Source organism: Halichoerus grypus, chromosome 7, assembly GCF_964656455.1.
Source record: "Halichoerus grypus chromosome 7, mHalGry1.hap1.1, whole genome shotgun sequence".
NCBI lineage: Eukaryota > Metazoa > Chordata > Mammalia > Carnivora > Phocidae > Halichoerus > Halichoerus grypus.
Genome location: NC_135718.1, coordinates 99,310,277 through 99,336,494, shown reverse-complemented (window position 1 = coordinate 99,336,494; position 26,218 = coordinate 99,310,277). Strand labels below are relative to the sequence as shown.

The window sequence follows — 26,218 nt, the reverse complement described above, 5'->3', positions numbered from 1 at the left end:
TCCTAGTGGGTGACAGTTTTATGAGAAACCATAATGATTCGATCCCACATCTTGTTGCAGTATAGGGCTAGAGTTCTAAAAGAAAAAAAATGTGTTGTTTGTATTTTCTTAAAGCAGTCCTTTATACATACTGTTCTAAGTCAGTGCTTTGGTAATATTGAGTGGCAGTAAGTTCAAGGTTAAACTTCTTGGAAAACAACTAAAATGTGTTTATTCTGTGTCCCAATGCAAGTACAGACTGGTGTGCTCCCTTAGCCACGCCACATGTACTTGTGGCGATTGAAGAGAATAACACAGATGTTCACTTGAATGGATGGAAACTCTTAATCACGTGGGCCCAGGAGGTACCCACAGGCAGGACCTGGATTCATCTCCAGATATTTGTTACACAGAAATTATTTGAACAGTCAAGGTACTAAAGTTCTATAGCATAAATCATAACTGTATAGTTTTAGCCTGAAATGTTTTTTTCTTTAATAAAAAAAAAAGGTGTGATCAGATGCTTATCCCTGCCTAAAATAGAACACACACATTAAAACAAAGCAAAACAAAAACTCTCAGTAAATTACCTAGAGAATATTTGTCTTTGAATCTTGTTTTGTTTGTTTTTCTGGTGTAGTCTCCAAGATGAACTGATTACAAAATGTACCTTCAGGTGTTAGTATGAATTAACTCATTTTATAGGGAATCAATAAAATCTCTGAAATAAGTAAGAAGTATATTGCACATATCCAAACTTACAGAGCAATAAAATATTCAGATTCTCAGCCTGTGGGTTCCCAGGAAGCCTCTCCAAAGAGCTGCCACATGGTCCCTAGAGCCTGGCTTTCTGTCTGTGCTGCCATTGTGTTATTTGTACAAGTCTCAGATTCCGCTTCATCTCCTGGTAAAAGCAACTGCTAGAGAAGTGGTCACAACTCTTTCTTTAGTAGAAAGTTTCTAATTGTATTGAGACTCTTCCAGTGTAAATTCTGGTTGGTGTCTTATCTGCATTGCCTAGGCTGCTTCTTCACCCCTTTTGAAATTCAGTCTGTTTGGTATATTTTTATTTTTAACATATTTTTAGGAATACACTTATTTCACAAATCATGATATATAGTTTTTGAATATTAAAAAACTAAAATGTCCAGAGAAGATTCAAACTTAAACATCTCACATTAAGTTCCTACCTGTGTGAGATGTACTGAATACTCTGAGGGGTACTAAAATGAATAAGGCACAGTCCCCATTTCCAATGGATGTATTCTCTCCAGGAGGACACATTCACAATTGAGTTTTTGCATTCTCAATAAATATTAAACGAACACCTCTTATGTGCTAGGCACTGTTCTTGGCATTCAAGATTCAGCAGAGAACAGGACAGATCTGATCAATACTCTTTTATTTTCCTTTTTCTTTTCTTTTTTAATTTTATTTTATTACCTTATGTTAGTCACCATACAATACATCATTAGTTTTTGATGTAGTGATCCACGCTTCAGTGTTTTCGTATAATACCCAGTGCTCCATGAAGTACATGCCCTCTCCCTCCGATTTCCCCCCCTTCATTTTTCCCTTCCTTCTCCTAATGTCCTCCATGCTATTCCTTATGTTCCACAAATAAGTGAAACCACATGATAATTGACTTTCTCTGCTTGACTTATTTCACTTAGCATAATCTCCTCCAGTCCCATCCATGTTGATGTAAAAGTTGGGTATTCATCCTTTCTGATGGCTGAGTAATATTCCATTGTATATTTGGACCACATCTTCTTTATCCATTCGTCTATTGAAGGGCATCTCGGCTCTTTCCAGTTTGGCTATTGCGGACATTGCTGCTATGAACATTGGGATGCATATGGCCCTTCTTTTCACTACATCTGTGTTTCTGGGGTAAATACCCAGTAGTACAATTGCTGGGTCATAGGGTAACTCTATTTTTAATTTTTTGAGGCACTTCCACACTGTTTTCCAAAGTGTCTGTACCCACTTGCATTCCCACCAACAGTGTAAGCGGGTTCCCCTTTCTCCACAACCTCTCCAACATTTGTTGTTTCTTGCCTTGTCCATTTTTGCCGTCCTAACTGGTATAAGGGGTATCTCAATGTGGTTTTGATTTGAATTTCCCTGATGGCTAATAATGATGAACATTTTTTCATGTGTCTGTTAGCCATTTGTGTGTCTTCTTTGGAGAAGTGTCTGTTCATGTCTTCTGCCCATTTTTTGACTTGATTATTTGTGTTTTGGGTGTTGAATTTGAGAAGTTCTTTATAGATCTTGGATACCAGCCCTTTATCTGTAATGTCATTTGCAAATATCTTCTCCCCTTCTGTGGGTTGCCTCTTTGTTTTGTTGACTGTTTCCTTTGCTGTGCAGAAGCTTTTTATCTTGATGAAGTCCCAAAAGTTCATTTTTGCTTTTGTTTCACTAGCCTTTGGAGGTGTATCTTAAAAGAAGTTGCTGTGGCTGATGTCAGAGAGGTTACTGCCTATGTTCTCCTCTAGGATTTGGATGAATTCCTGTCTCACATTGAGGTCTTTCATCCATTTTGAGTTTATCTTTGTGTATGGTGTAAGAGAATGGTTGAGTTTCATTCTTCTGTGTATAGCTGTCCAATTTTCCCAGCACCATTTATTGAAGAGACTGTCTTTTTTCCATTGAATATTTTTTCCTGCTTTGTCAAAGATTATTTGACCATAGAGTTGAGGGTCCATATCTGGGTTCTCTATTCTGTTCCACTGGTCTATGTGTCTGTTTTTGTGCCAGTACCATGCTGTCTTGGTGATCACAGCTTTGTAATATAACTTGAAATCAGGCAACGTGATGCCCCCAGCTTTGTTTTTCTTTTTCAACATTTCCTTGGCGATTCAGGATCTTTTCTGATTCCATACAAATTTTAGAATTGTTTTTTCCAGCACTTTGGAAAATGCCATTGGTATTTTGATCGGGATGGCATTGAAGGTATAGATGCTCTGGGCAGCATCAACTATTTTAACAATGTTTATTCTTCTGATCCATGAGCATGGAATGTTTTCCCATCTTTGTGTGTCTTCTTCAATTTCTTTCATGAGCGTTCTGTAGTTCCTAGAGTATAGATCCTTTACCTCTTTGGTTAGGTTTATTCCAAGGTATCTTATGGCTTTTGGTGCTATTATGAATGGAAGCATTTCTCTAATTTCTCTTTCTACAGTTGCATTGTTAGTGTATAAGAAAGCAACTGATTTCTGTGCATTGATTTTGTATCCTGCCACATTACTGAATTGCTGGATGAGTTCAAGTAATTTGGGGGTGGAGTCTTTTGGGTTTTCCACATAAAGTATCATGTCATCTGTGAAGAGAGAGACTTTGACTTCTTCTTTGCCAATTTGAATACCTTTTATTTCTTTTTGTTGTCTGATTGCTGTTGCTAGGACTACTAGTCCTATGTTGAACAACAGTGGCGAGAGTGGGCATCCTTGACGTGTTCCTGATCTTAAGGGAAAGGCTCTCAGCTTTTCCCCATTGAGAATGATATTCGCTGTAGGTTTTTCATAGATGGATTTTATGAACGTGAGGAATGTTCCCTCTATCCCTATACTCTGAAGAGTTTTAATGAGGAAAGGATGCTGTACTTTGTCAAATGCTTCTTCTGCATCAATTGAGAGGACCATATGGTTCTTCTCCCTCCTCTTATTAATGTGCTCTGTCACATTGATTGATTTGCAAATGTTGAACCACCGCTGCATCCTGGGGATAAATCCCACTTGTTCGTGGTGGATGATCCTTTTAATGTACTGTTGGATCCTATTAGCTAGCATTTTGTTGAGGATTTTGGAATCCATATTCATCAGGGATATCGGTCTGAAATTCTCCTTTTTGATGGGGTCTTTGCCTGGTTTGGGGATTAAGGTAATGCTGGCCTCTCAGAATGAGTCTGGAAGGTCTCCTTCTGTTTCTATTTTTTGAAACAGCTTCCGGATAATAAGTATTATTTCTTCTTTGAATGTTTGGTAGAATTCTCCAGGGAATCCATCAGGCCCTGGACTCTTGTTTTTGGGAGGTTTTTGATCACTGCTTCAATCTCGTTACTGGTTGTTGGCCTATTCAGGTTGTCTATTTCTTCCTGTTTCAGTCTTGGGAGTTTATAGGTTTCCAGGAAGGCATCCATTTCTTCCAGGTTGCTTAATTTATTGGCATATAGTTGTTGATAATAATTTCTAATAATTGTTTCTATTTCCTTGGTGTTGGTCGTGATCTCTCCCCTTTCATTCATAATTTTATTAATTTGGGTCCTTTCTCTTTTTTTTTTTTGGGATAAGTCTGGCCAGTGGTTTATTGATCTTATTAATTCTTTCAAAGAACCAGCTTCTAGTTTCATTGATCTGATTTACTGTGTTTCTGGTTTCTAATTCATTGATCTCTGCTCTAATCTTAATTATTTCTCTTCTAATGCCTGGCTTAGGCATCGTTTGTTGCTTTTTCTCTAGTCCTAAGGGGGAAATACATAGACATCCAAGCCTCCGTCAAAAAAAATAGAAAAATCCTGAATTCACCAACTAACTTTACACCTTTTTCTTTTTTTAATTAGAGTACAATTAACACACAGTGTTATATTGGTTTCAGTTGTATAGTATAATGATTCAACAATTATGTACATTTCTCAGTGCTCATCAAGGTAAGTGTACTCTTAATCCTCTTTATCTATTTTCCCCATCTCCCCATCCACCTTCCCTCTGGTAACCACTGGTTTGTATTCTATATTTAAGAGTCTGGTTTTTTGTTTCTCTCTATATATTTTTGTTTATTCACTTGATTTGTTTCTTAAATTTCACAATATGAGTGAAATCATATGGTATTTGTCTTTCTCTGACTGATGTATATCACGTAGCATTATACCCTCTGGGTCCATCTATATTGTCACAAATGGCAAGCTCTCATTCCTTTTTATGGCTGCATAATATCCCATTGTATATATACACCACATCTTCCTTATCCATTCATCTGTCAATGGACACTTAGGTTGTTTTCCATGTCTTGGCTATTGTATCTAGTGTGCAGTAAACATAAGGGTGCATATATCTTTTCAAATTAGTATTTTTGTTTCTTTGGGTAAATATCCAGTAGTGGAATTATTGGGTCATAGAGCATTTCCATTTTTAATTTTTTGGGGAACCTCCATAGTGTTTTCCACAGTGGCTGCACCAGTGTACACTCCCACCAACAACATATGAGGGTTCATTTTTCTCCAAATCCTTGCCAACACTTGTTATTTCTTCTTTTTCATTCTGGCCATTCTGGCAGGTGTGATATCTCATTGTGGTTTTGAATTGCATTTCCCTGATGATGAGTGATGTGGAGCATCTTTTCATGTATTTGTTAGACATCTATATGTCTTCTTTGGAAAAATGTCTATTCAGGTCCTTTGCCCAGTTTTTAATTAGATTGTCTGTTTTTTGGTGTTGAATTGTATATATTATATATTTGGGGTACTAACCCCTTATCAGATACATAATTTACAAATATCTTTGCCCATTTAGTAGGTAGCCTTTTCATTTTGTTGGTTTCCCTTGCTGTGCAAAAGCTTTTTATTTTGACATAGTGTCAATAGTTTATTTTTATTTTTGTTTCTCTTGCCTTAGGAGACATATCTAGAAAAATGTTGTTATGACCAATGTCAGAGAAATTACTGCCTGTGTCTCTTCTAGGGTTTTTATGGTTTCAGGTCTCACCTGTAGGTCTTTAATACATTTTGAATTTATTTTTGAGTATGGTGTTAGAAAGTGGTCCAGTTTCACTCTTTTACATGTAGCTGTCCAGTTTTCTAAACACCATTTATTAAAGATACTGTTTTTTTTCTCATTGTATATTCTTGCCTGATTTGTCATAGATTAATTGGCCATATAAACATGGGTTTATTTCTGGGCTCTCTGTTCCATTGATCTGTGCCTATTTTTGTGCCAGTACCATACTGTTTTGATGACTACAGCTTTCTACTGTATCTTGAAGTCTGGAATTCTAATACCTCCAGCTTTGTTCTTTCTCAGATTCCTCTGGCTATTTGGGATCTATTGTCATTCCATACAAAGTTTAGTATTATTTGTTCTGGTTCTGTGAAAAATGCTATTGCATTTTTATGGGGATTGCATGGAATCTGTAGATTGCTTTGGGTAGTATGGACATTTTAACAATATTAGTTCTAATCCATTATCATGGAATATCTTTCCATTTGTTTGTGTCATCTTCAATTTCTTTCATCAGTGTTTTATAGTTTTCAAAGTATAGGTCTTTCACCTCCACAGTTAAGTATATTTGAAGATATTTTATTCTTTCTGGTGTGATTGTAAATGGAATTGTTTTCTTAATTTCTCTTTCTCCTACTTTATTATTAGTGTATAGAAACACTACCAATTTCTGAGTATTAATTTTGAATTCATACATTACTTCTAGTTTTTTGGTGGAGTCTTTTGGAGTTTATATGCACAATATTATATCTGCAAATAGTGCTGATCAATACTCTTACAGAGAGACAGCCAACATAATTTCAGTTACAATACAAGTTATACTGTGCTAAGTGCACTTTGTAGCACAGAGAGTTATGAACTCCAGCTGGGGATTAGGAAATACTTCATGGAGGGACTTTTCTTGTGGAGGCTTAGGGTTTCACTGACCAAAGGATAACAGAGAAAATATACTCCAAGGAATAGCATGAACAAGTTATGTTGAAATAAAAATACATTCCAAGTTCAGGGAAGAGTAAATAAATTATTGATAAACTTCTCCACCCCACTGTGTTTGACAGGCATGTTGAGTATCACAGAGAATAGACAGGACTCAATGCAAGTTGTATAAGAAGATACACTGTTAAGGCAAATATGTATGTCCTCTTTTATGTCCTGGGTCTATGAGCAATTTTGTTTTTCTCTTTCAGTAGCCTTTACCACTTCTAAATATTTTCTAAACCATAAATCATATAGATATGTATGAAGTGATGAGGCTAAAAGAATACCTCAGGGCAAAATTGAGAAGCACCTTGAATTACCATACCTTATAAGTTTGAACTTATTTTTTAAGGAGTGGGGAGCTACCAGAGGGTGATTGAGTTAGGGAAAAAGCCATCATGCTGGCTTCCCTTGCACCTTGCTAAACTAAGGGAGTAGCTGTGAAGAATGGAAAGAAGTTCACAGAACCAAGAAGAAACCTGCCCTGAGTACCCTTCCTTGTGTTCCCAGAGCACTTTGAATTATATCCTCAGGAGAGCTTTTGTCACATTGGGAGGACTTTTACAGTGGTATGTTATCAGCTTGCATCAGCTTCCAAGATCCAGTTGTTAGCATTACTTCCCAATTCCATGTTCTGTCATGGTGGGACTATTTACACCATGGAATTGGGCAAACAATACAGATCAGTTTGTTGTTTATTTTTTGACAGCCATTTGTTAAACAATTCCTAGAACATCACTATCTGTTTATTTACGTGACATCTTGTAAGACTTCTTAGAATAAAACTATCATGTGCAATTAAACCTTATTTCCTTATTTTCAGCATCAGTACCTCACATGTTATAGGTATCAATAAATACTCACTGAATAAATGGAGGGGGATATTAACAAATAAACAAATTAGGTAGTGACCAACTTGTTGTGTGTAATGACTGAAATTGTTAGAAATAGTTTTAAATTATCTTGCCTGAACATTTGGGAGGATAGTGATGCCACTAGGAACGAAAGGAGAGATATTGAGCTGGCGCCTGGAGGTTGCAGGGTATAGTGGAAGATAATTATTTGGGGACATGTGTTTGAGGTACTAGAAGACTAGGGTTGGAGATGCCGCATTCATTCTAATTACTGTCAAATGAAAGTTTTGAAATTACTTTTCCTGTGGTTTTCTAAAATATTCAACTACACAGATTAAAGTTCAGAGTTATCCTTTGTTAAGAAAAAAAATTATTTCATTCCAGCTGTACAAGAGAAAATCAGATTTCTGTAAGGTGTTCTGAACATTGCTTTGGCAGAGAAAAGCAGAGATCAGAGTCTGGAAAAGAATGAGGAAATGGAATGTTTTTTTCCAATGTAAATTTTGTGTTTCAAGATGATAGTTTACAATTCTGTTAGGAAGAGAAAGTGAATTTCAGGGGATTAAAGTTACCTCTTTGAATATAACTCCCGAAGAGAAGTTTTTCTTTTAAAAAGGCTATTACAGTTAAAGGCTAAAGATGAGAAAAAAATTTTAAAAAAATACCTTTTTACAATAAACAGGGAAGGAAACAAGATGCTTCTGAGGGGAACAAGTGTAATCTGATTTATCTAGGTAAAGGGATATTCTGATTTATCAAGTATTCTCATTCATAGAAAAATTTAGCATATTTTGTGCACAAATGTGTACTTGTAAAAAATATATAATCAAGAAAATAATGATGACATTGTAACTTTGGTGAACAGAGTTTATTATTTCCTTTTTAAGTGAGGATCTTGCCTCAAGTCCTATATAATAATGTGACTTACTGCATTATAGAGTAATAGAGGAGTGTATGTGTTTTAGAAAGAGGTAATAGAGAAGTTCAAATAAGGTGAAAGATGATTAACTATAATGTGACCACTAAGTTTAGAATGAGGTGGTCCTTTCTACACTATGAATATTCACCAGAAGATTCAGTAGCCCTTTGGGGAATTTAGGTATGTCTTACTATCCTAACTGGAAAAGTCATTTATGAGTATGTGCTTATACGCCTAATGCCACTCTGGTGGACTGCTCACATCTTATTTCATATTCACCACATGGTGTTCTGTATCTGTGATGAAAGAGTAGTAGTATCCTCAATCAAGGTCACAAAGCAAGTCACTTTCAGAGCTATGGGATTAGTGCTTAGAGTTCTTGATTCTGTTCTCAAACAGGTGTGCCCTAATTTGAGAAAATCTGGTACACAAAACCATCAACCCACAAAACAGATAAATTAAGTAGTGATTACTTTCATTTCAAAAGGATTTGCTTCAGGATTCCTTAAAATAAGCATGTCTCATGAGTGTAACATACCCAAAAGGGCCCACTGGATTATTAGTAACCGAGAGGTAATTTTTCTACCCTATTGTTAACCAGGTTAATGAAGTGTATATATTTGAGCATGTAGTCATTAAATTCATGTATTCACTCCTGCAGTAAATCATTACTACTGTTACTCAGTGAATCTTTCATGAGCATTCTCTGTGTGTTGGATATACAAAAGTCATAGCCCTTGTCCTTAAGGCATTTACAGATGACAAGAGTGAATCAGATATCAAATAAATTTTTGACAGTGGAAGCAAGCTGGCCTGTTAGGAGACCACTGTGGTTTAAACAAGGTGAGAGGGTGAACTGTGGTGATAGGGGTAGACTCCTGGCAACTTTAAAGGGAATTGTAGCAGACATGGGGCATGTTAGGATATTAAGAGTTTGCCCAAAGTGGTTGATCTTTGGATACACTCTTTTTCCAGTGCTGGACAGGAAGTCTAAGACTGTAGAACCAGGTTATCCAGACCTATAAAAGGTGAAAACTGTCTGCATTGTCAACACAATAGGGGGTCGCGAGGTACATATGAAATATTATATCTTTTAAAAATGAAAAGCACTATGTAACTGCTTCATTATTAGCTATAATCTTAGGAGTTTATTTATAATATTATGAAGATGATGACTGTATCTACTGTTGAGTGCCTCCAATTTGGCCAGACACTATTAGACATTTTATGGGCATTATCTCATTTAATTCAGTCCAGTATACTGAACCTAGACCTTTAAGGACACCAAGATATTTCCACTAACTTCTGAGATTTATGTTGCTACTATAGGATAGATAATCTTAAATCTTATGAACTCTCTGTCCTATTTTATAATTTGAAGCATACCTGTATATACTAAGGTGAGTTTGTTAGACCACTGGAGCTATTGATTTCAAGGTCATCTCACCTCGCTGTAGCTGCATCTAAGCCAGAAGCTGCTGCTGCCATCACCACTGACTGTCACAGAATCTGGTGACTCACGCACTGAGTCCGGCCACCACAACTGCCTCTAAACACTCGTAGGTCCCACCTTGTCTGCCAGGGGCAACATCAGCAGGTAGATGGATGGACTGTGTTCAGTTCTGCCTTCCAGATCTCATTGGAGGAACACAGTTTACATCAAGAACTCTAGCGTAAAGGGTGTCTAGAGAATGTAATTTTTTAGATTTCTAACCTCCATCTGGAAGGAGGATAGGATGAAGGGTTAAGAGAGCCACTCTATAGAATCTACTTGATCTTATTTATGTTGCTTATTCTGAACCATTTGTTAGGAACGTGAACTTCTTGAGAAGAGGGAGAAAAACTTCTGAGCCAGAATATTCAAAGGGAATAGTATGTGTTTTCATGCTGGAGCCAGGAAAGAGCTTGGTGGCTCTGAAAACCGGAAGAGGTGGAAGTGACTAGATTATTTCAGGTGTAGGTGGAGAAGAAAGCAGGAATCAGATCCTGTAGGCCTTTCTAGAGCATGTTAAACATTTTAGATTTTCTGATAAGGAAAGCATCTTAGGTAGGGAGATGGTATGATTAAACTTATGTTGTATAGTCTCACTCTGACTGCTTTGTGGAGAATGTATTTATCGGGAGCACCAGGAAAAGTGAAATCTAAGAAATCAATAGTCTAGGCAAGAGAATATGGTGACAGCATGGAGGAAAAGAGAAATAGACTAATGTGGACTATATTTCAACATTTTATTGACAGGACTTTATAATAAATTGGGCGCTAAAGGTGCCAGGAATGGGTCCCAGCTGTTTCATTGTTTTGTTCTTTTAGAGGAGTTTCTGAGTATTGAGCTGTGTTTCTTAGGAGAGTCAGGGAAGATTGCGTAGCAATTCTTTATTTTATCAGGATGGAGTAGACTGTGGGGAGCACTTCTTTTTGGGGGAGAGATTGAGAATGCCTCTAAAGTTTCTCAGTAGTAATATGACTATACTTCAAAGGTTAAATCTCCTAAATGTAGCATTTGGGAAAAACAGAAAACAGGAAAGTGTTTACCAAAAAGTTATATCATTTTTCTTCTATACTGACATATATGTTCACAGACTTAATATAAATGAATCCTTGTGGGTGTTGCTAAACTATAAAGTAATTTACATAAAAGTGAGCAAAGAGATTTGCCCAACTATTTAAAAAGAGAATGAAGGGATCATCGTTTTTATTTTAAAATAACACCTGTGTCAGCCAGTGCCTGTTGTTGGCTAAAGTAGCAAACAGCTCATTAAGAGGAAATGATTACTATGGCACCTGGTCTATTGAAGCCTAGTGCAAAAGACAGGATTGAATTGTCTAAATGTTTCACCTGAAATCCCATTTAATTATCACCCTCTTCAGGTTCTATAAATTTACATTACATCTAATTTCTACTTAATGAAAAGTGAGATATGAAGCCTGTCAAGAGTTCACAAGCCAGGTGTTTTAATGATTCCTCATATTTAAGCAAATCACGTGGTCTCCAGAGCTAGTAAGATAAGTGTATTTACTGTGAATTCTCTGACAGTTCACTCAATGAGATTAATACATAAGTAGTTGAGTTTAATTTTGCAATTAATCTTTCTGAGTCCTGTGCGTAGGTTCTAGAAGGATCCTTAGACTTACAGAAAGTAGCCTTTGGATCTCTTTTGTGGTTCCCTTTCCTACTCCCAATTCCTCCAATATTCCATTACCTTGTTTTAGTTGTGAATTAGTCTAATATTGCTCATCTCCCAGGAATATAAAACTGTAACTGCACTAGTTAATGCAAAGTTTCATGCAAATGGAAAAGCTCCTCGAGAGTCAGCTTCAGTGGGATGTTTTTGAAGTACCAGAGGAGTCAAGGCAAGAATTCAGCATGTACTCTAATATTACAGGACTCCTTGGCTAAAAGCATGAATATTTGCTGCTTTAATTATGGCAGTTGCTTATTTGGTCTTTAATATTAAGTTATCCTATTACACTTGTTTTCTGTGAAATGAGGGCAATAATTATACCATTATATTCTGTTTTGCTTCACAGCTTTGTAGCTGACTGAAGCTATGCTAGTTTCTCTTTTAATATTTATCCTCTTGTCTGTATCGTTGCCGACAATGGTTACCCTATAGTTTAGAGAAGACTTTTTCCTTTTACTTAGAATTTTTTTGAAATTAGACTAATGACCAGGTATGATTATCCACAACGCACCACTCATTGCATGAATATACTCTATAGTTGATCATTAAGTTGTCTTTCTTAAAAGTTCTATAAAAAATCAGTAAATTTCGGGGGAGGAGCAAGATGGTGGAGTTGTAGGAGACCTAAATTTCATCTGGTCCCAGGAATTCAGCTGGATAGGGATCAAACCATTCTGAACACCTACGAACTCAACAGGAAATCAAAGAAAAGAATAGCAGCAACTCTCTGAACAGAAAAACGACCACTTTCTGGAAAGTAGGACGTGTGGAGAAGTGAATCAGAGGCGATATTCAGGAAGATAGATGGCAGGGGAGGGGGCCTTTGTCAGCCGCTACTGGCAAGTGATAGAGCAGCGGAACACAAAATTGGAACTTTTGGAAGTCTGCTCCGCTGAGGAACATCGCTCCAGTGGCTAAGCGGGGGGTGGAACCCTTGCTGGGACAGTGTGGTCTCAGGACCCCCAGGGCCACAGAAAGACCGGGGGTGCCTGAGTGTGGCAGAGCTCCCAGGTATCAGAGCGGGGAAGCCGGCTGCAGAGACGGAGCCAAGGCGTGGGCTCTCATCTCGGGGTTGCCATAAACCGTGATCCACGGCACAGTGGGGCCACTGCTCCTCTAGCAGGGACCCAACAAGCAGCAGATCCCAGGAAACTCCCCTTCCTCCCCCGGGAGGAGCAGCGCGGGAGCGCGCTGCAGGGATCTGCTGGGTTTGGAGACTCCACACAGGGTCCTGTGCCAGAGATAGAAATGCTCGGTCACAGGTCACGTGAGCACGGAGTGTGGCCGGAGAGCAGGGAGACGGGAGTGACTGACTGCTTTTCTCTGGGGGCGCACTGAGGAGTGGGGCCCCGAGTTCTCGGCTCCTCTGGGCAGAGATTGGGAGGCCGCCATTTTCACTCTCATCCTCCAAAGCTGTACCGAAAGCTTGCAGGGAACAAAAGCTCCCGAGAGCAAACCCGAGCAGATTACTTAGCCCAACGGGGCAAGGGCGGGGCAATTCCGCCTCCGGCAGAGACATTTGGGAATCACGGCAACAGGCCCCTCCCCCAGAAGATCAGCAAGAACAGCCAGCCAAGACCAAGTTTACCGATCAATGAGAACAGCGGAACTCCAGCTCTAGGGGAATACTGCACATAGAATTCATGGCTTTTTTCCCCCTGATTCTTTAGTCTTTCAAAGTTAATTTTTTTTAACTTTCTTTTTTTGAATTTTTCTTTTTCCCTTTTTCCACCAACATCTTATCAATCCCTTTTTTAAAAAATCTTTTTTATTTTTCATTTTTAGAGCCATATTCTATCCCTTCATAGTAGTTAACCCTATTTTTGGTACATATATATAAGTTGTTCTCTCTTTAAAATTTTGGGATACAGTTTCTTCTAACAGACCAAAATATACTCTAAATCTCTAGTGTATGGCTTTGTTCTAGTCTCCTGCCTGATCACATTCTCTCCTTTTTTTTTTTTAATCCTCTTCGTTCTTTTTTCAACCAACTTCTTATCTTATCAATTCCTCTTAGAAATCTTTTATAATTTTCATCTTTACAGTCATATTCCATCCCTTCATCATATTAACCCTTATTTTTGTACATATATAAGTGTTTCTTTCTTTAAAATTTGGGAAGTACTTTCTTCTAACAGACCAAAATACGCCCAAAATCTAGTGTGTGGCACTGATCTATGTACCAGCCTGATCATATTTGATCATATTCTGTTTTTTTGTTTGTTTGTTTTTATCTTTTCCTTTTCCTTTTTCTTTTTTCTTTCTTTCCCTTTCTTTTCCCCCGGTTTCAGGTCTTTTCTGATTTGTTTAGTGTATATTTTCTGGGGACGTTGTTACCCTGTTAGCATTTTGTTCTCTCATTCATCTATTCTCCTCTGGACAAAATGACAAGATGGAAAAAATCACCTCAAAAAAAAGAACAAGAGGCAGTACCGACTACCAGGGACCTAGTCAATACAGACATGAGTAAGATGTCGGAACTAGAGTTCAGAATGATGATTTTAAAGATACTAGCTGGGCTTGAAAAAAGCATGGAAGATATTAGAGAAACCCTTTCTGGAGAAATAAAAGAACTAAAATCTAACCAAGTCGAAATCAAAAAGGCTATTAATGAGGTGCAATCAAAAATGGAGGCTCTAACTGCCAGGATAAATGAGGCAGAGAGAGAATTAGTGATATAGAAGACCAAATGTTGGAAAATAAAGAAGCTGAGAAAAAGAGAGATAAACAACTACTGGATCATGAGAGCAGAATTCGAGAGATAAGTAATACCATAAGATGAAACAATATTAGAATAATTGGGATCCCAGAAGAAGAACAAAGAGAGAGAGGGGCAGAAGGTATATTGGAGCAAATTATAGCAGAGAGCTTCCTTAATTTGGGGAAGGAAACAGGCATCAAAATCCAGGAGGCACAGAGAACCCCTCTCAAAATCAATAAAAATAGGTCAACACCCCAACATCTAATATTAAAACTTACGAGTCTCAGAGACAAATAGAAAATCCTGAAAGCAGCTCGGGAGAAGAGATATGTAACCTACAATGGTAGAAACACTAGATTGGCAACAGACCTATCCACAGAGACCTGGCAGGCCTGAAAGGACTGGCAGGATATATTCAGAGCACTAAATGAGAAAAATATGCAGCCAAGAATACTATATCCAGCTAGGCTGTCACTGAAAATAGAAGGAGAGATAAAAAGCTTCCAGGACAAACAAAAACTAAAGGAATTTGCAAACACAAACCCAGCCCCACCAGAAATATTGAAAGGGGTCCTCTAAGCAAAGACAGAGCCTAAAAGCAACATAGACCAGAAAGGAACACAGACAGTGTACAGTAACAGTCACCTCACAGGCAATACAATGGCACTATATTCATATCTTTCAATAGTTACCCTGAATGTAAATGGGCTAAATGCCCCAATCAAAAGACACAGGCTATCAGAGTGGATAAAAAAACAAGACCCATCAATATGCTGTCTGCAAGAGACTCATTTTAGACCCAAAGACACCCCCAGATTGAAAGTGAGGGGGTGGAAAACCATTTACCATGCTAATGGACACCAAAAGAAAGCTGGGGTGGCAATCCTTATATGAGACAAATTAGATTTTAAACCAAAGACTGTAATAAGAGATGAGGAAGGACACTATATCCTACCTAAAGGGTCTATCCCACAAGAAGATCTAACAATTGTAAATATCTATGCCCCTAACATGGGAGCAGCCAATTATATAAGGCAATTAATAACAGAAGCAAAGAAACACATCGACAACAATACAATAATAGTGTGGGACTTTAACACCCCCTTCACTGAAATGGACAGATCATCTAAGCAAAAGATCAACAAGGAAATAAAGACTTTAAATGACACACTGGACCAAATGGACTTCACAGATATATTCAGAACATTCCATCCCAGAGCAACAGAATTCACATTCTTCTCTAGTGCCCATGGAACATTCTCCAGAATAGATCACATCCTAGGTCACAAATCAGGTCTCAACTGGTACCAAAAGACCGGGATCATTCCCTGCATATTTTCAGACCACAATGCTTTGAAACTAGAACTCAATCACAAGAGGAAAGTCGGAAAGAACTCAAATACATGGAGGCTAAAGAGCATCCTACTAAAGAATGAATGGGTCAACCAGGAAATTAAAGAAGAATTTAAAAAATTCATGGAAACCAATGAAAATGAAAACACAGCTGTTCAAAATATTTGGGATGCAGCAAAGGCAGTCCTAAGAGGAAAGTATATAACAATACAAGCCTTTCTCAAGAAACAAAAGAAAGGTCTCAAATACACAACCTAACCCTACACCGAGAACAGCAAATAAAGCCTAAACCCAGCAGGAGAAGAGAATTAATAAAGATCAGAGCAGAAATCCATGAAATAGAAACCAAAAGAACAGTAGAACAGATCAACAAAACTAGGAGCTGGTTCTTTGAAAGAATTAACAAGATTGATAAACCCCTGGCCAGACTTATCAAAAAGAAAAGAGAAAGGACCCAAATAAATAAAATCATGAATGATAGCAGAGAGATCACAACCAACACCAAAGAAATACAAACAATTATAAGAACATATTATGAGCAACTGTATGCCAGCAAATTAGATAATCTGGAAGAAATGGATGCATTCCTAGAGATGTATCAACTACCAAAACTGAACCAGGAAGAAATAGAAAACCTGAACAGACCTATAACCACTAGGGAAATTGAAGCAGTAATGAAAAATCTCCCAACAAACGAGCCCAGGGCCAGATGGCTTCCCAGGGGAATTCTACCAAACATTTAAAGAATTAATACCTGTTCTTCTGAAACTGTTCCAAAAAATAGAAATGGAAGGAAAACTTCCAAACTCGTTTTACAAGGCCACCATTACCTTGATCCCCAAACCAGACAAAGACCCCATCAAAAAGGAGAATTACAGACCAATATCCTTGATGAACATGGATGCAAAAATTCTCACCAAAATACTAGCCAATAGGATCCAACAGTACATTAAAAGGATTATTCACCACGACCAAGTGGGATTTATCCCTGGGCTGCAAGGTTGGTTCAACATCCGCAAATCAATCAATGTGATACAATACATTAACAAAAGAAAGAACAAGAACCATATGATCCTCTCAATAGATGCAGAAAAAGCATTTGACAAAGTACAGCATCCTTTCTTGATCAAAACTCTTCAGAGTATAGGGATAGAGGGTACATACCTCAAGATCATAAAAGCCATCTATGAAAAACCCACAGCGAATATCATTCTCAATGGGGAAAAACTGAGAGTGTTTCCCCTAAGGTCAGGAACGCGGCAGGGATGTCCACTGTCACCACTGCTATTCAACATAGTATTAGAAGTCCTAGCCACAGCAATCAGACAACAAAAAGAAATCAAAGGCATCCAAATCGGCAAAGAAGAAGTCAAACTCTCACTCTTTGCAGATGATATGATACTTTATGTGGAAAACCCAAAAGACTCCACCCCAAAACTGCTAGAACTCATACAGGAATTCAGTCAAGTGGCAGGATATAAAATCAATGCACAGAAATCAGTGGCATTCCTATAAACCAACAGCAAGACAGAAGAAAGAGAAATTAAGGCGTTGATCCCATTAACAATTTCACACAAAACCATAAGATACCTAGGAATAAATCTAACCAAAGAGGCAAAGGATCTGTACTCAGAAAACTATAAAATACTCATGAACGAAATTGAGGAAGACATAAAGAAATGGAAAAACGTTCCATGTTCATGGATTGGAAGAACAAATATTGTGAAGGTGTCAATGCTACCTAGAGCAATCTACACATTCAATGCAATCCCCATCAAAATACCATCCACTTTCTTCAAAGAAATGGAACAAATAATCCTAAAATTTGTATGGAACCAGAAAAGACCCCGAATAGCCAGAGGAATGTTGAAAAAGAAAAGCAAAGCTGGCGGCATCACAGTTCCGGACTTCCAGCTCTATTACAAAGCTGTCATCATCAAGACAGTATGGTACTGGCAGAAAAACAGACACATAGATCAATGGAACAGAATATAGAGCCCAGAAATGGACCCTCAACTCTATGGTCAACTAATCTTCGACAAAGCAGGAAAGAATGTCCAATGGAAACAGGACAGTCTCTTCAACAAATGGTGTTGGGAAAATTGGACAGCCACATGCAGAAGAATGAAACTGGACCATTTCCTTACACCACACACAAAAATAGACTCCAAATGGTTGAAAGACCTCAATGTGAGACAGGAATCCATCAAAATCCTAAAGGAGAACACAGGCAGCAACCTCTTCAACCTCAGCCGCAGCAACTTCTTCCTAGAAACATCGCCAAAGGCAAGAGAAGCAAGGGCAAAATTGAACTATTGGGACTTCATCAAGATAAAAAGCTTTTGCACAGCAAAAGAAACAGTCAACAAAACCAAAAGAGAACCGACAGAATGGGAGAAGATATTTGCAAATGACATATCAGATAAAGGGCTAGTATCCAAAATCTATAAAGAACTTATCAAACTCAACACCCAAAGAACAAATGATCCAATCAAGAAATGGGCAGAAGACATGAACAGACATTTTTCCAAAGAAGACAATCAAATGGCCAACAGACACATGAAAAAGTGCTCAACATTGCTCGGCATCAGGGAAATCCAAATCAAAACCTCAATGAGATACCACCTCACACCAGTCAGAATGACTAAAAATAACAAGTCAGGAAATGACAGATGTTGGCGGGGATATGGAGAAAGGGGAACCCTCCTACACTGTTGGTGGGAATGCAAGCTGGTGCAACCACTCTGGAAAACAGTATGGAGGTTCCTCAGAAACTTGAAAATAGAGCTACCATATGACCCAGCAATTGCACTACTGGGTATTTACCCCAAAGATACAAATGTAGAGATCCAAAGGGGTATGTGCACTCTGATTTTTATAGCAGCAATGTCCACAATAGCCAAGCTATGGAAAGAGCCAAGATGTCCATCGACAGATGAATGGATCAAGAAGAAGTGGTATATATATACAATGGAATATTATGCAGCCATCAAAAGGAATGAAAGCTTGCCATTTGCAACGACGTGGATGGAACTGGAGGGTATTATGCTGAGCAAAATAAGTCAATCAGAGAAAGACATGTATCATATGACCTCACTGATATAAGGAATTCTTAATCTCAGGAAACAAACTGAGGGTTGCTGAAGTGGTGGAGGGTGGGAGGGATGGGGTGTCTGGGTGATAGACATTAGGGAGGGTATGTGCTATGGTGAGCGCTGTGAATTGTATAAGAATGTTGAATCACAGACCTGTACCTTTGAAACAAATAATACATTATATGTTTAAAAAAAAAAAAAGAAGAAGATAGCAGGAGGGGAAGAATGCAGGGGGGGAAATCAGAGGGAGAGATGAACCATGAGAGACTATGGATTCTGGAAAACAAACTGAGGGTTCTAGAGGGGAGGGGGGTGGGGGAATGGGTTAGCCTGGTGATGGGTATTAAAGAGGGCACGTTCTGCATGGAGCACTGGGTGTTATCTGTAAACAACAAATCATGGAACACTACTTCAAATATTCATGATGTAATGTATGGTGATTAACATAATAATTAAAAAAAAGGGAGCTGATTAAAGATGTAGCTCTTCACTTTGAATTGGACAGCAGTCAACAGACCGTGGAGCAGAATGACTGGCAAATGACCAATGCCTAGCTAAAGAGATAATGCAAAATCTTCCAGAAAAGAGAAAAAAATTCATTACCTAAAAAGAATGGTAATCAGATTACAGTGGTCTGCAACATCATATTTGTCATATATGCTGTATATGCAGTTGGGGTGTGTGTTGTGTGTGTGTGTGTGTGTGTGTGTGTGTGTGTGTTTGCATGGAAGTAGTAGAGGCTGTGGAGGGCCACTCAGATCCCTCTCTCACCTTCAGGACTGAAGTTCCCATTCCCCAGCTGTGTGTTGGCAGCTAACAGTAATTCAGTAAGTCTTACAGATACTGCCTTCTATTGAAGAAAGTCACCTTGCCCAAGGTCATGGCCCCTTCCTTGGAGTGGCCCATTTCCAGTGACTTGTCAGTTTGGAGAGATCAAGGCCTCACCTGTTTGCTTCAATTCAGGATGACTGTGAAGGGTCATCGTAGCTCCAGAGCTCCCTGTAGGATTATCTGAGGCTGCTGTTGTTACTCATTGCAATTCAACTTCTCCCTCTGCCCAATCCTGTATTCCTCACTTCCCCACAAGTGTAGATCCTGAGGCTACTTCACGATCAACTTCCTGCACGCAGATGTGACAGTATTCTTTTCAGCTACCCTTGAGACACTGACTAAAATTGACTATGCAAAGAAAATCCCAACAAACTCCTTCAAGGGACGACCAAAGAGACCACATTCTCTCACCACAGTACGATATGATTAGACATTAACAATGACCCCCACCACCACCACCACCACCACCACCACCACCACACACACACACACACACACACACACACACACACACACACACACACACACACACCTCTTCAGAATTCAAGTGTGGTGCATATAGAGTCACATGAGGGTAATATTTTAATGAAAATGGTGAATGCCAAATAAAGTAGGTACAGGGTAAGTTCTTATGAAACAGTACAGTCAAATGGAATCCTTTTCAAGTGTTTTCCTCCTAACTGAAATTGTAAGAAAAGAAAAATAAGTACCCACCTTCATGATTTTACAAAGTATATCTTACTTCACAGAATGCCAGCTTGCCACCACGTGAATAGAGTAGGTGTGTAATATCAGGTGCTTAATTGTCAGGAAAATTAGGGGGAACAGAATGAAAGTCATGAATTTAATATAGAGCCATCCTTATTTTCTAGTTTATCAAAATGTTTTTCTTAAGTAATACATTTATAACACATTTGATACAACCTTGTAAAGGAACTTAAGTAATTAAATAAATGCACACCTTTAAGATGTGCCAAAGGGATGGAATCACAGGTATGAATGCTGCTCAGCATTTTTGCACCAAAAGATGCAGCCGCCATAACTCTTGGTGATTGCCATATCCATAGAGCTGATCCATTCAGTACTTTGCCTCTCAGTCTGTGATCCTCCGTTCCTCAGTATTCTTGCCCTCCACGTGACCTTGGGCATGGTTACACCTTAAAACTGATCATTATAAATCACTGTAACCCCATGTCGGGGAAGGTCATTGAACAGACATGACCACCAGTTGACCTAGTCGATCAGAGGCTCCTCACCCCCTCCCCTGTCCTTGGAACGTGGGTTCTGCTTGCCTTTCCCCCCAGTGGCTGCTCCAAGGACACAGCCTTGACATAATGATGCGGTGTTGAGAACACCTGCATAGTATACATGACTGAACCCAGTGAAGGCCTCTGTATAAACTTAGGATGTGGCTGGTGGTTGCAGGAATCCACTCACCTTGCTGCCACCCAAGTTCCCTTTGCTTATGAAAACTGCCACTACTAACCTCTTTCTTCAGTTTTTCTCTGCCCTCTGAGTACAGCAGCCAGTTTCAGATTACACCTGGCAAATCCCCAGAGTGTTGCTAATCCGCCCCCCTTCTCCGCTCACTTCCAATAATTTCAATTTTAAGTATCCTTTCTCTTAACTTTCCAGCTCATTTCTTCAAACACCAATTTTAATAATCATTCCATCCCACTAGCTCTGATCCATTGATCTACCTTTTCAGTGCCTCTCACCGCTCTGCCCACCCCCAGGCTCTTGCTTTCTTACTCAGTTTAATTTTTGTTGCCCATCCTTATTATCACTCTCTTGCATACCCCTCAACTCCCTTACCCCTCTCTTGTTTTGTGGTTTTCTTTTAGTAAAGTCCCAACCCTCATTACATTCAACTTTCTACCAAAATTTCTGCCTGCATCCATGCAGCTGAGTGTGGCTACAGAAGAACACACAGCTGTCCTGTATAATCTCCCTTTGTATTCATGACCACTAACCTCACCAGTGAAGGGCCTCACAGGAGGGCCCTCCGTGCTGTCAGCAATCACATTTCACTTTCCTAGTTCATTCACTTTCCTGCTCTCTTAAAATGTGTTCATACCTTCTTTTCTCTCCTGACATCCCCCAGACCTCCTCTCCAGCCTTCCCCTCAGCTGATGACAATCTTGCTGCCCTTTTCACTGCATAATAGAATCAATCAAAGGAAAACTTCTGGAGGGAACTTTAGAAATGTTCCATATTTTGTTTAGGATGGTGATTACTGAGTCTATTTGACAAAATTCATGGGGCACTTAAAACCAATACATGTTACCTATGTAAGTTATATCTAAATCAAAATTAAAAATAAAGAAAGAACTTCCATAAGTTGTCACCACTGCATATACCCACTTCCTGCAGTGGGCTCTGTGTGTGGTCTTGATGCTGAGGATGAATGTTCCGTGCTCCTAGATAAGGCCAACTCCCTTACTCCTGCACTTGACTCCATCACTCCAGCAATTCTCCATTCTCCTTCCTGCTTCATCAGTGTTTCCCTTCACTGGATCATTCCTATCAGCATGTAAATGTGCCATTATTTCTCTCATTTTAAAAATAACACTCTCCTCCAGAAAAACCTCTCTCATTCCACTTCCCTCCATTTACTGCTCCATTTCTCTTCTCCTCTTTGCTGCAAAATTCCTCAAAATAGTTGCCTGTATTCACTTTTTCCAGTTCTTCTACTCCCATTCTCTCGTGAAACCACATCAATCTGTGTTTTGCTCATCACTGGGCCTCTGAAACCACTCTTGTCAAGGATATCCATGACTCCGTATTGATTAGATCCAGTGTTCAGTTCTTGGTCTTTACTCTACGTGACTTCTCAGCAACATTGAGCATTGTTGATGACTCTCTGTCCTTGACATTTTTCTTCACTGTCTTCTAGGAAAGGACTCTCCTGGATTTCTTCTTACCTAGCTGGTCGCTCCTTCTCCATCTCCTTTGCTCATCATCTCTCCTTGTCTCCTTTATTTTCTTATGATATGGTGCCCCTGTCTCTCATCTCACTGCCTTCACAATCTCATCCAGCTGATACCTTTAAATACCTTAAAAATGCTATGGACCCCCAAATTGCTATTTGCAGTGTGGAAGACTCCTCTGATCCTAGATTCATACCCAACCATGTATTTGAAAACTTCATTTGGATATCTAATAGGATATCTAATAGGCAACTCAAACTTCATGCATTCAAACACCAAAATCTGGAGGACTTGCCCTACCAGATGAAGACTTATTATAAAGTTATAATAATTAAGACAGTATAATATAGATGTGCGAATAGACAGAACATCCAGTGGAACCAAACAGCAAACCAATAAACAGATTCATACCTACACAGAAATCTTATATATAACAGAGCTAATCACTGGAGATTGGTGGGGAAAGAGGGAAACTATTCAATAAATGGTGCTAGGGCAATTAAATATCCATGTGGGAAAAATGGAAATGGATATCCCCCTAACATTATAACCAAAAGTCAATTGTAGGTCAATCAAGAACTTCATGTGGAAGGCAAAACTTTAAACATTTTAGAAGACAATAGAGAAGAATATCTTTATGGTCTTGGAGTAGAGAATAATTCCTTCAGAAACAGCACAAATCATAAATGAGAAGACTGATAAATTTAATTTCATTAAAATTTAGTATTTCTGTTCATAAAAAAAATACTAAAGAAAACCCAAAGATAAGCTTCAGACTGGGAAACGATATTACATTGTGCAAAGTGACAAAAAATAGAATTCAGGGGGCGCCTGGGTGGCTCAGTTGGTTAAGCGACTGCCTTCGGCTCAGGTCATGATCCTGGAGTCCCGGGATCGAGTCCCGCATCGGGCTCCCTGCTTGGCAGGGAGTCTGCTTCTCCCTCTGACCCTCCTCCTTCTCATGCTCTCTGTCTCTCATTCTCTCTCTCTCTCAAATAAATAAATAAAATCTTTAAAAAAAAAAATAGAATTCAGGATATAAAAGTAATAATCAAAAAGAAAAGAATAACCCAGTAGGAAATGGATGGAAGAAGACAAGAATAAACATTTTACAAAAGTGGATGTATATGAAAGAACACTAATCTTCTTTAGTAATCACGGAAATATGAACTAAGAACACAATGAGACACCATTTCACACCCACTAGAAGAGCAAAATTAAAAAGTTAGCCAATATCAAATGTGGATTTTGTTGTGGGTGGTGGGAATTCTTGTGCACTGATGGTTGAGGGCAAATTGTTATAACCGCTTAAGAAAATGGTTTGGCAGTACTTAGTAAAATTGAATATGTATGTGCCCTAATCCAGATGAAACTCTTGTATACATGCAGAATTGTGTGTGATTGTGTGTGTGTGTGTGTGTGTGTGTGTGTGTGTGTGTGTGTGTCAAAGCAAGGAGAGGAGAGAGAAAGGGGGAGAGTGAAGAAATTAGTTGAATGTCCATCAATAGGAAAATGGATAAAATATGCTCAATCACACATGGGATTTGTATAGTAATAAAAACAAATGAATTACTACTAAACACAACAACATGGACAAATCTGAAAAACAATGTTTTGAAAACTAAACAAAACAAAGGAATCTTTAAATAAAATTGAGAGTAACAGGTACGTCTGGGTAGAGGTAGGGGTGGGATAGAATAGAGTCAGGATGAAGTCTCACACGGGGACTTCAAAGTTATTGTATTATTTTAATTCCACTGAATAGTGGGTACACAGGTATTTGTTCCTCTTTTAAAAATATTCATATATATTAAGTACCCTTTTAGTATGTATATGTCAAAGTTAAAATTGAAGTTTTGGAAATGTTTCATTTAGAATAAAAAAAAAAGACTAATAAGTAGGTCATTAATACTCCCCCATCTTTAATTTTTTTAACTTCTTGTTTCTTTTACAGTTTTGAGTTATCTGTAACCATTGTTTCCTCTAATGTGAGCTAGTACTAAGCTGAAACAAATGGAACATTTTGAAAAATCTTTTGAAATCAGGGCCATCAAACTAGTTCATTTTTATATCAAGTTGTTAGGATACAAGTCTTTCACAGTAATGAACTGAGTTCCTATTTTATGTGATTTTTCCATAATCTATTGATAAAAAAAGATATAATTATTGTTGCCCTCTGGACTTTACATCAGGCCACAGAAAAAGTCTTATGAGTGAACTGAAATGTTTCATTGCTCAAAGTTTTCATGCATTCGTGCTATTTCCAGAAAAAAATCAGTGCCGTCACTGTATACATGTATTTCATAAACAGGTAATTCAAGTGTTTCATGTAGCTGGTGTTTTTCTTGTTAACACTGAACAACTGACTATATGTGAATGTGCATTTATAGGAAATTGCCCGGCATTTACGCCCTGGAACCCTCAGAGCAGTCTTTGGTAAAACTAAGATCCAGAATGCTGTTCACTGTACTGATCTACCAGAGGATGGCCTATTAGAGGTAAGATAAAGAAAGGTTGACATCCTATTTATATTTCAAACTCATAATCTCAGCAATTCTGGTGCATAAGAAACCTTTTAATATTCTTGGATTGTACTATTACTTGGCCATCTGAGGACTTCAGAGTGCAACTTTAAATGACCACGTTGTAGGATGCTGCATATAACTGGTCTTCAAAGAGTTAATTGGTTGGCATATTTCTGTGTTTGGCATATTTCTGTGATTGGTGTATACATGCCAATATTTTAATGCATACATTTAAAAATAATTTTAAAAACAAAGAGCTATAGCATTAAATAATGTGAAATTTGTTTTAAAAACAGGTAAAAATACCATTACCATAAGTTTCTAGTCATAATGATATGTCAGTGAAATCAAGAAGTCCAATATGCAGTGTGATAACATTAAAAGTGATAGTTACCATTTACTGACTCTTTATATGCTGGGTTCTAGCGTGATAGATAAATGCTTTGTATAAAGTAATTTTTTTTTAATTTTATTTTATTATGTTAATCACCATACATTACATCATTAGTTTTTGATGTAGTGTTCCATGATTCATTGTTTGCATATAACACCCAGTGCTCCATTCAATAGGTACCCTTTTTAATACCTATCACAAGGCTAACCCATCCCTCCACCCCCCTTAATCTCCAGAGCAACTCTAATCGGTTGGTATTATGATGTCCATTTTTTTCAGGAAAATAAATTGAGACTCAGAGGTATATAACATCCTCAAACCACTCATATAGGACAGAGCCATATTTTGACCTCTCATCTGTGTAATTAACATAAAACAGGAAACAATGAAAAAATTATAAGAAAATATTAGTGAAAATTAGTCTTGTTTGGATTTTTTTTTTTTAAGTAGGCTCCACACGCAGCATGGAGCCCAACACGGGGCTTAAACTCATGTCCCTGAGATCAAGACCTGAGCTAAGATCAAGAGTCAGACACTTAACCGACTGAGCCACCCAGGTGTCCCAGTCTGGTTTGGTTTTTAAAAAGTCATTTCTAGCCCCAAAGCAAAGAAACTTTAAAGAAAAAATAGAAATTTTTAACTTTTTACAGTTTTTTAAATTGTATTTTAAATTTGTATGTCAAAAGGAACTAAACTGAAATGAATATACAATGATAAAATGATTATAGCTTAAACACAGAAAAATGATTGATATCT

The 26,218-nt window shown here is 38.2% G+C and overlaps 1 protein-coding gene across 6 annotated transcripts in view; it reads left to right on the top strand.

Annotated features, from left to right (window-relative positions):
- Nucleotides 1-26,218, top strand: part of NME7 (NME/NM23 family member 7) — a 271,885-nt gene that overhangs the window by 192,752 nt on the left and 52,915 nt on the right. For 4 of the 6 annotated variants that reach the window (XM_036098026.2, XM_078077927.1, XM_036098025.2 and 1 more), the window contains exon 11: nt 24,934-25,041. The exons of 1 other annotated variant lie outside the window; for it this stretch is intronic. In XM_036098026.2, coding sequence (XP_035953919.1) covers nt 24,934-25,041 — 108 coding nt within the window. Of the gene's footprint in view, nt 1-24,933; nt 25,051-26,218 lie in introns of those variants that run through there. One more of the 6 variants, XM_036098027.2, reaches the window with a different exon arrangement.